Source organism: Pollicipes pollicipes, unplaced genomic scaffold (assembly GCF_011947565.3).
Source record: "Pollicipes pollicipes isolate AB1234 unplaced genomic scaffold, Ppol_2.1 Scaffold_6138;HRSCAF=7277_pilon_pilon_pilon, whole genome shotgun sequence".
Lineage (NCBI taxonomy): Eukaryota > Metazoa > Arthropoda > Thecostraca > Pollicipedomorpha > Pollicipedidae > Pollicipes > Pollicipes pollicipes.
In genome coordinates, this window is record NW_023596818.1 from 23,122,318 (window position 1) to 23,133,016 (window position 10,699).

The 10,699-nt window shown below is 51.7% G+C and overlaps 1 protein-coding gene across 3 annotated transcripts; it reads left to right on the plus strand.

The window, feature by feature from the left end:
* The first annotated feature begins 355 nt into the window (after window positions 1-355).
* TM9SF4 (transmembrane 9 superfamily protein member 4) lies at window positions 356-10,492 on the plus strand. Of its 3 annotated transcripts, none has more exons than XM_037229481.1 (13): window positions 356-437; window positions 2,257-2,666; window positions 2,900-3,068; window positions 3,365-3,520; window positions 4,420-4,543; window positions 5,084-5,237; window positions 5,942-6,145; window positions 6,688-6,815; window positions 7,206-7,390; window positions 7,874-7,978; window positions 8,460-8,643; window positions 9,192-9,322; window positions 9,779-10,492. In XM_037229481.1, the coding sequence occupies exons 2-13, from the start codon at window positions 2,429-2,431 to the stop codon at window positions 9,885-9,887; spliced, it is 1,887 nt and encodes a 628-aa protein (XP_037085376.1). In that variant the 5' UTR covers window positions 356-437; window positions 2,257-2,428; the 3' UTR covers window positions 9,888-10,492. The 3 variants fall into 3 exon arrangements, with proteins under 3 accessions (XP_037085376.1, XP_037085374.1, XP_037085375.1); XM_037229479.1 differs by having other exon boundaries at window positions 358-441; XM_037229480.1 differs by having other exon boundaries at window positions 379-466.
* The last annotated feature ends 207 nt before the right edge of the window (window positions 10,493-10,699 follow it).

Here is a 10,699-nt window from a genome sequence, read left to right on the forward strand (position 1 = left end):
TAAGAGGTTGACATAAAGCTGTTTCTATTTTTTGCCTGTGCGTAAAGGGCTAAGAAGCGCTTTTACTTCACAATATGACGTCATGTCATTAACACCAGAAGCTATATCTCTGATACAGTATATACAAAACCGGATTTCGATCACGGTTACTGAAGGCGTGTCGAAAGAGCAAAAACATTTGAAATATTTTAAAAACATTTTCTCAATTATTTTAGAAACAATTGACCAAGTATGAATATTTTATAGAGAATTTTGCACTTTTAATAGGCTTTATTCCTCTAAAATATTAATTAAAGATAGACAAACAACAAAGTCCGCTAGGAGCGCAGGCACTTATTTCTATTTCCAGAACTTGATGCGATGCCTTGAACACGTACACAAGATTGCGAGCCGCGAGGGTTTCGCTGAGCGTGCTGGGGTTGTTCGCAAATGGAATAGTGGGTATGAAAGGTGTAATTTCCACCAGGTGCATATGCTTCCATTGGCAGGTTTTTGCCTCGCCGTTGCTATCTCCGTGTTGCCTCGCTTTGCCTTGCAGCGTCTTTCGGTGGCTCTGGGTGAAATACTTGCCGCCCAGCTACGGTTGTGGCTGTCAATTTTGCCCCATCGGTCACTGATTGCATAGTTAAACATAGTTAATCGTGTGTGCTATCAAACTGTATAAATGCTTACTCCCTGAACTGGTTGAAATTTGCTTTTTAGCTTTGTCTAGCAATGAAGCTTTTCTAGCCAGTTCCAGCCACAACCATTCATGCGTTTTTTTGTTCTTTTTTGATGTGTTGATTTCACATCATTACTCGCTATTTAGAGTGTCTGTGGGGTTAGTTCTAAATCGGGTTATGAATGGATATCCATTAAGCTTCATTTGTTTCCGCCCAATGTGTGGTTTGTAGTTGACCATACTACCAATACATGTCCTATGCGAACTGGATTTTACAGCATGGTTAGGCAAGTTCTGTTGTGTTGGCAATCAATACTTGATTTCTATCCAGCCCTGATTGGTTAAATAACTATTTTAAAATAATTTTTCTTTTTTCATGATGTGGAAGGGAGCCATTCTGCGTGAAACCATCCTCTGTGTAATACTCTGTGACTTCAGTGCCCAGAACCTTGAGTTTCCATGCATCAAATGAAGCCCAGGCCAGCATTTAGTTTTCAGCTTATTTGTGCTTCTGCAACTGCAGAATGCACATCATGGGAAATAGAAAACTGCTTAGGTAGTCTACCAAGTACTCAGTTTTTGATTTGATAATTATAATGTTATTTTCAGATATGTTTGCTAAGTTTAATGTCATCTTGGCACCAGGATAGCACACATTTTGAATGTTATTGCATCTTTATCTGCACATTGGATGTTTTGGTAATTTTATTTGCTATGGGTTGATGACAGCAATTGGCTGGTACAATATCAGATTAGTAATGGATTTTGGTTATATTTTTACTTTAATGTTTATCAAGGCTGACTCAAGCTTTGATTCTGGGATTGCATCAAAGCATTATAGACTATCAAAAAATGGCATTCCCCACCTGCTTTAGTATACATTGGAAAGCTCTATAGCTTGTGAATTTTGCCTTGCATCATTTTCCTCAATAGTTTGATACAAATGTAATGGATATGACCTGCTGTATTACCAATAAGACTAAAATCATGTAGACTTTAAAGCAGTGACTGAGTGTTATGTTTTGTGAAAATATGAAGACCTGTTGTGGAAAAGCGTAGCCATCAAATTATAAACTAATGCAGGCTATTTTGCACATATTGTTGATTTAGCAGTCTTTCAGTTTTAAAAAGATGCCATATCATTCTTTCTTGCATCAATTAGCTAATTTCAAGATGATTTATTCCTTTGTGATATGTAGGGAATGTGTCCTTTTTTAGACATTGCAGATAACCATATCATTTTGACTTATGGAAATCTGAAACAAACTTCTGTGAGCATGTGAACAATTGGTGGTTGTTTATTGGTTTTCAGCTTTACTTGTATATCAGTTTATTCTCTTCAGCATCATTTGAATCATGTTTTTGATGTGACTTGTTTCTTTGTGATATTCAGGGAATATGCATTCTTGTTACATATTGATGGTTACCATCTTGCTTTGATTTACCTGGAAATCCAATTTGTAGGGTGCATTTTCTTCATGTTTAACATGTGGTCCTATGAACCACTCTTGGAGTATCTAGCAGGTCGCACCATGCTGCAGTCTGAATGTTAATTCTACTGCACTGATCGTTCTTACAGCTAACCTTTTTGCCAGGGCTGATTTCATCTGGTTGAACAAGCTGGACTGAGCCAGCACCAAGAGGTTGTGCAGCCATCTTGTGGCCTGGAGCGCTCGCCCCTCCTGAAGCTGCACCGCTTCTGACCAGCTGTGTCCAGCCAGTGGCGCTGCAGGTCCCAGTGCGCATGTGTGAGCCCTGCTGACGCCAATGCCGCCGGGAGCGATGGGTGCGCCGGTCCTGCTGCTGCTGGCGGCGCTGGCGACGGGCCGTGCCGCCGCCTTCTACGTGCCCGGCGTGGCTCCGGTCGAGTTCGAGGAGGGCGCGCCGATCAAGGTGCAGGCCATCAAGATGACGAGTACGCACACCCAGCTGCCATATGACTACTACAGCCTGCCTCTTTGCCGGCCCAAGAACGGCACGCTCGTCTACAAGTCGGAGAACCTTGGTGAGTGGTGCTGAACTGACGCCCAGTGGCACCGCGCGGTGTGCAGGCAGTAACGTGCCAACGAGCTGCAGTCCGTTTTTCATCGCTAGTTAAACCGACTTGATCCCCGTTGTTTGCCATGGGCGCAGATGGAAGCTGATATTTGTGTGCTGGATGTCCCAGGCGTCGCCGTTTGGCTTTTGTCAAATAACATTCCTGCTGATTCCTACCATGTCTCTCCAATTTTGTTTCAGGCGAAGTATTGCGCGGAGACCGGATCGTGAACACGCCTTACGAGGTGCAGGTGAAGAAGAACGTCGAGTGCAGGGTGCTCTGCAACTCCGTCCAGAGCCCGATGACGTGGACGCCCGAAGATACGAACGAGGTTATCGGCAGGATACGACACGAGTATTCAGTTCACCTGTGAGTTGGAGGCAGCTGGCTCCAGTAGCAGTCAATTGCTGTGAGGCATTCTGATCTATATCCAGCATTCTGTTGTTTTTCCTGCACAATCCCAAACAGGTGTAAGAGAGCGCGTGATAGTTGTTGAAGGTGCCTGTCCGCGCGCGGTCGGGTTCATCATTCTCATCTGACTTAAAGCAGCAGTTGTTTGAGTTCTCGTTTTGCTTAGTGTTTCATGGCAACAGCAGGGAGACGACTGAGAAGTCGGCTATCAGTTTCCACATGCTCTGGTTGGTATATTGTGATTGCGCTTCCAGCTTGGTGGATAACCTACCGTGCGCCACGCGCTTCGAGAACGTCGACTCGAAGGAGGAGCAGCTGGACCGGGGCTACCGGCTGGGTCGCGTTACTGAGAACGACGTGCTGATCCACAACCACCTGCGTCTGGTGCTGTACTACCACACCGAGGACAAGTGGGTGACCTCTGCTGGGTCATGATGGCGTCCTGCTGACAGGATTACCATTTCTGACTCCACTGTTGTAGATGGAATAATTGCTCGGACTATCATCCTCACCATGTCTGTTGGTATGTGCGCAATGTTTCAGATGGTAATTCTCTGGTTGTTGCCAGCTGCTGTTATGGAATCTTGAGAAGGACTGGATGATGCCTGGCTTTCAGCCATACACGCGTCACAACGTGAATTTTGTTCTTACGCGCGATAGATTACTGACCAGAAGCCCTAACTGTTGTGCAGTTTGCAGATTTGGGAACAATGCGGCACTCTTGGAAAGACCTAGCATCCCCATCAATATTATGGAGTTACTCACGTTCTGTGTAACCACAGCTGTGCTCCAGCCAAACAAACAATGCTGCCAGCAAACCGAGGGGATGACCATGGGACCAGCCCTGTGACTAGTGATCGCCAACATGTGATGTGTCGGCGTCGCTGGTGACCCCTCATCAGCCGGCAGTTCCGACCGGTGGCAGTGTGTTGTGAGGCGCCGGCGGCCGGTGGCCCGGCGTTGACCGGCGGCCGGGCTCCGTTACAGCCTGAGCTTTCGTGTGTTGTGAGGCGCCGGCGGCCGGTGGCCCGGCGTTGACCGGCGGCCGGGCTCCGTTGCAGCCTCAGCTTTCATGTGTTGTGAGGCGCCGGCGACCGGGCTCCGTTACAGCCTGAGCTTCTGTGTGTTGTAAGGCACCGGCGGGCCGGTGGCCCGGCGTTGACCGGCGGCCGGGCTCCGTTACAGCCTGAGCTTCCGTGTGTTGTGAGGCGCCGGCGGCCGGGCTCCGTTGCATCCTCAGCTTCTGTGTGTTGTGAGGCGCCGGCGGGCCGGTGGCAAGGCGTTGACCGGCGGCCGGGCTCCGTTGCAGCCTGAGCTTCCGCGTGGTGCGGTTCGAGGTGGAGGCGCGCTCGGTCGACCTCTCGCAGGTCGAGGACGGGCCCGGCGGCTGCACCTTCGGCAAGGAGCGCAAGGAGATGAGGCTCGTCAAAGACGTGAGCGTGGCGGGTGGATACTTGGACGTCTGAAGGCACGCGGGTCAGCAGAAACCGACCAGAACTCACGCGTCATGCTAGGCCAAATTTCAAAATCGCAAAAGCTTTGTGAAATTGTGCTTTGAATTGTTCTGTGGGTATTTGTGATATCCGATGAAAGGGTCTTTCTGATCATGTCGAGGATGACAAGGCGATGGTGCAGCTGAAAGACGGTACAAATATGTGACTGGTCGTGAACTGTTTGTCAGATACTGATAACATTTAGTCAAATATATAATGCTGATGCCTGTAGCAGGATCAAATGGTAGAGTGCTAGATTTCTCTTTTCTGAATGGTGTGCGTGCTTGATATGTATGCCACCTGAACAGTACGTCTAGCAACCAAACCGACGTACCCCCCCCCCCCCCATTTTGTTTCACTCTGTCACCGTTGTCTTGCCTTGACCTGACCTGGCTTGACGGCTCACACGGCTGGGGGGCGCGTCGCGGCCGGCCCGTGCCGCCCCGCCAGGGCTGGCTGACCGGCAGTCGTGCCCGGCAGACGGAAACGCGGCTGGTCTTCACGTACAGCGTGGAGTGGCGGAGCTCGCAGGTGCGCTGGGCCTCGCGCTGGGACATCTACCTGGCCATGTCCGACGTGCAGATCCACTGGTTCAGCATCGTCAACTCGGTGGTCGTCGTGCTCTTCCTCTCGGGTCAGTTGTAGTCGCTCTCGAGGTGTGGCGGGCTGGCTCTGCGGTCTTCGCTGCTTTTGATTGCTGCGCGTTGCGACCACGACTTCGTGGCGACCTCCGGCGATATTTTGCTGTTTTGTTGACTGAACTACCACTACGTGCTGTAGTTCTGATTAAGTGTTCGGTTAGCCTTGGTACAGCGCATTATCAGAGCTCAATTGCTCGCTGCGTCCCTGGCATTCCTCGCATCTTGAGATGGTCGGCGTGACTCACAGCTTTTTCCAATAGCCGAGTTCCAAGTGATTTCACGCGGTGACTCCTGACCTCGGCATGACTCATATGCCTGCCCCATCTGCCGACCCCTGCGACTTCTGACTGACCCTTGCTTGTCGAAAGTGACGAGGAACGCTACAGTTCTGCTAAGGCGACTCCTCCTGTATGACCTTGGCGTAACCTCGTGCCCGTCTCGTCTGGCGGCCCCTGCCACCTCAAACTGACACATTTCCCACATCTGACAACATAAGTGCAGGACATATTGTATCATGTGGTCGTTAGAATAAACAAGGGAAACGCTTATATATGGCATATTGGAGCCTAGCTGCATTGCGCTCACGCGTGCCTGCATGCCCACTGATGTCCGCCCGCTGCCTGTGGCCACAGACTGACCGCGACGCCGTGTTGGCGTGATGTGCCCCGTTGACGCCCGAGCGTGGCGCCGCCGGCAGGCATCCTGACGATGATCATCATCCGCACGCTGCGGCGCGACATCGCCAAGTACAATCAGGACGACAGTCTGGAGGAGGCCATGGAGGAGACGGGCTGGAAGCTGGTGCACGGGGACGTGTTCCGGCCGCCGCAGCGCGCCAAGCTCTTCTGCGCGCTGGTCGGCAGCGGCGTCCAGATCTATCTGATGGCGCTGGTCACCATCTGTGAGTGGTGACGGTGACAGCGGCCCGTGGTCAGGCTCTGGCGACGGGCTGCGTTGTCGCCGGGTCTGGTCGCGGTCCGCGGGTCTGGGGGATGTCCTCGTGTTCTTGTGCCCAGCGAAGCTTCCCGCGCTCCTGAGTTGATGATTTGGCCACGTCTGTGACAAGATGTGGTGCAGAGGTCCGGCAGCGTCCCGTCGATGTCTGATGGGCTTCCAAGTGCCAGCTGAGCGGTTGGTTTTTTGGCTGATTATTGGTCATTTGGGTTGTTGGCTTGTTATTTGGTGCGTCGTCGGTTATTTGGTGCGTTGGGAAATTATTTGTTTCGTCGGTCAGTGGTTTGATGGTCTGACCGGGTGTTGTACACTGAAGTGTTAGCTTTTGGTACCTCATCTCTTTCCAGTCTGATGGCGGCGACGATGGTTAGTGCTAATTTTATCGATAGTGGCGGCTGCTATGATGATGGCGCAAGCGAAATCATAAAGCCACTGGTGGTAGCAATATGTATGATAGCCTTGGGATAATGCGTGGCCGTCGTCTGGCAGTTTTCGCCACGCTGGGCATGCTGTCGCCATCCTCGCGCGGCTCGCTCATGACGGCCGCCATCACCCTCTACAACTTCATGGGCGTTCTGGGCGGCTACTTCTCCGGCAGACTGTACAAGACGATGAAGGTGGGTGTCGGCTCACCATGACCGACTGGAGACCTCTGGGCCGTTGTTATTCGAATGGTACGCTATTATCGGATGAACACGCCCAGATTGTATCCGCCGTCGGAGCGCAGCGCTGGTCGTACAGAAGAAGGCACCAAAGATTTTTGCGAAGTTGTTTATGAGGCGTGCGAAGCTGCTACCGGTAACACGCGAGCAGCTGACACCGAGCTGTTGGTCATGGCACGGTCACAGCAGGCGTAGCGAAACGAATGGCGAAAGCTGCTTTTTAAAGGGGTGGACGGGCGCGAGAGACGATTTCGCCTGGGTTTCTGGGCCGTGTTGCCCTCGTGTCGTACCACCGCTGCGGTTTGTTCCGTGTGGTCGTCACCCAACCCCGCGCCCGTTCCGCAGGGCAAGATGTGGAAGTCGACCGCACTGTGGACGGGCGTGCTCTACCCGCTGGTAGTGTCATCTATCGTCGTGTTCCTCAACTTCTTCGTGTGGGGCAAGCACTCGTCGGGCGCTATCCCGTTCACGTCCATGCTTTCCGTGCTGGCCATGTGGTTCGGCATCTCCGTGCCGCTCGTCCTGCTCGGGTGAGTTAGTGAACGCTGGATTGCGTCGGTAAGGGAGCGAACGCCCATCCTGGTCGGTGAGCCTCTGCTCTTATTAGTCTCTCAATGCTTGGTTGAATGTTTGTTGATAAATATGAACTATTTGCAGATGAATAGGTGCTGAATAATTCCGTCACGCAGGTTTATGGCGAACTGACCGGATAACCTTAGTTGGTCATGCTTATTTACATGAAATTACACACCTCTCGTTCTTCTGGCACGAACAATGTGCTGTTCGTGTCGCTCCTTGTATTGTGAAGGAATATGTAAATGATGCATTGCCACATTTTTATCTGCATGCACTGTAGGTTATATGTCTCAGGACGTTACGCCTCTGCGTGTGCTCCTGCAGGCTGAACGCAGTAAGCAGGCTCATCAGCTCGTGCCTGACCGTGTCGCAAGTATCGCTCACCCGCGACCTGACGCACAACCTCATGTGACGGTGGTGCCACCTGTTGCCGACAGATCGTACGTGGGCTTCCGGAAGCCGCCGTACGAGCATCCGGTGCGGACGAACCAGATTCCGCGCCAAGTGCCCGAGCAGGCCTGGTACCTGCACCCGCTCTTCTGGTGGGTCTGGCCACGTGGCTGTTGTTCGCTCTGTCATCTGAAGATGGAAATTATCTGCGCTGTCTTTGTACGATCTGCGTGTTAAGGACGCCTTTGCCTGCATGCTGGCCATAAATCCCTCGTGTTTAGACGTGAAGTCCGGGAACCCGCTAGCCCACACACAGCACGCTGTTTGAGAAAGCTGAACATCCACGATGTGATGTGTGGAAAGTTTGCATGTTTAAAGTTAAAGGTTACTCGTTAGAGTCTTTTGGTAAATTGTTTAAAGTTCTGACTTCCACAAATTATTTAACATCCACTTTTGGAATCGTTTGCACCACCGTGGCTTGGGTGTCTTCATTGGCATTGCTGCCAAGCTGTTACCGTGTCTTGTGTTTGGTGTGGCGACGGGCATGGCCCCGCGCCTGCCGCTTCTAGGCTGTTGCGAGTCGCTTGCGTCTGTCAGCCGTCTGTAGCCGCAGTACATCGGTCGGTGTTTCAGTTCGCTGCTGGCTGGAGTGCTGCCGTTCGGAGCCATGTTCATCGAGCTGTTCTTCATCTTCTCGGCCATCTGGGAGAACCAGTTCTACTACATGTTCGGGTTCCTCTTCCTGGTCTACATCATACTCACCATCAGCTGCAGCCAGATCAGCATTGTGCTGGCTTACTTCCAGCTCTGTGGCGAGGTAGGACGGCTTTCAACACAAACCTCTCACCTGAACTTTGAGCGTGAAATGCGTCTGGTGACTTTCCAACAAAGGTTTTCTTACTTTGATAGCATGTGTCACCGGCACCTGTGACCCAGGGGGGGGGGGGGGTGTTAGATATCTAAGCTTTGCCCCATGATTTTGGACTCCTTGATTTAGGAGTGCCACGGGCAGACCCACATCCAGTGTTGTGAGGTCATGGGGTCGGTACTTACTACCGGCTGTTTTCTCGCAGTAGTCGGCAGGGTCTGCGTCGCCAGTGACCCTTGGTTGTAGAGGCAGAATGTTCCGGCGACGCGGACTTCCATGCGCCGCTGTCCGTGTTGACTGGCGTTGAGATGCCCCCCTCTAACATGTTTGTCTTGCGAGTTTGCGAAGACATCCCGTGCGTGTGACGACAGTGGCGGCGTGGCAGCATGAGGCCGACGTGTGTCGTCTCGTGCTGTGTTTGTCGTTGGCACCCCTGACGCCAGATGTTATGCAAGCGTGGAGGAAGCTTAAACCAGTGGAATAAAAACATGTTTCAGGACTACCACTGGTGGTGGCGTAGCTTCGTCGTGTCTGGCGGATCTGCCATCTACGTTGGAGCATATTCCATCTTCTACTTCTTCACAAAGCTTGAGATCGACGAGTTCGTCCCGACGTTGCTTTACTTCGGGTAGGCTAATGCCGCGCAGTGTTAACGTCCTCAACTTGAAGCTCTATGTATTAATGCGTATTTTCTCTCGTGCATTGCGCCCCTGGCAGATCGGTTGATCTGGTCTGATCATGGTATAGCTGTGAAGGAAAGATCTTCTTTGAAGATTCGACGATTTTCTTTGAAGAAATGATCGAATTGATGAAAGCTGACAAACGACCTTTTTTCCTTTGAGTTTTTTTTCTTGCTGGGGTATGCACATACGCTAAACGTAAAGATGGGAATAATTATGCATGCTTTGTATTAATGTTTACAGACAGTTTCTTTGTAGAAACCCTTACACTGCGGAATGTTGAAGCATTGATAAGCACTTGGCGTTGTTTGCGATTTTGTGAACCGGAACCATTTCTAGAGGGGGCAGACACCCTAACCTGTCTCGCTCGCCGGCCCTGCGGTCTAACCCTGTTGCCTTTCCAGCTACACGGCCATCATCGTGACCACCTTCTGGCTGCTGACGGGCACCATTGGCTTCTGGGCCGCCTACACCTTCATCAAGAAGATCTACGGCGCGGTGAAGATCGACTAGCTGCCGCGTCAGTGTGTCGCCGTCGCCGGAGGAGCGACGTCCAGAGCCGGCCGCGGCGGGCTACGCCCGGCCTCGGGCGGTCCGGCGCTGTGTGGTCCCAGAGACGCGCTAGGGACGGCGGGCGGGGCGCGCCGGCGCCGGCTGGAGAGCTGCACGGCCTGATGCGATCAGCAGCGTGACAACGGTGATAGGGGGCGAGTGACGCCCTGTTCTGAACCGACTGAAATCGTGTGGAGTGGTGACCAAGGGAGGCGTCGGAGGTGGGCATTGCTGTGCTGTCGACCTCGGCGGTAGCTAAATTCGGCGGCGCGTCTCGTAGACCGGGCTTGGCCGCGTGTCACGTGCTGGTGTATGGTTGTTACTGATTATGTTATCATCGTGCGATGTTTCTGGTGTGAGGGGAGCGTGGGTGTGGTGTGCGCCACAGGCTCCGTGGGCTTCGCAAACCAAATAGCAAATTCCACTACGCTGTTCTGCTATGCTGGTCCATACTCGATCGAGTATTTGTTTTCTCACGAGTCTTGTGTACCGGAAGTCGGTCTTCGATTTATTTATGTACGTATACGGTCACCCGTTTTATGGTACAGAATAAAATCATTCGTGAATATTGTCTGTGAATTTAGCAACATTGCTACGAGCCAGCATGGTGCTGGCGGTAATTGTGTAATGCTCAGGAGTGTAGAGGTACCATATGGCCGGTGCAGTCGGCGGTTCCTGAAGCTCAAATCATCACCATCACGATTTTTTCCCTAATTTCTTCGTTTTGATATTGGTTATAGCGTTTCGTACCGCATTGTGCGTTGCATTTTCCC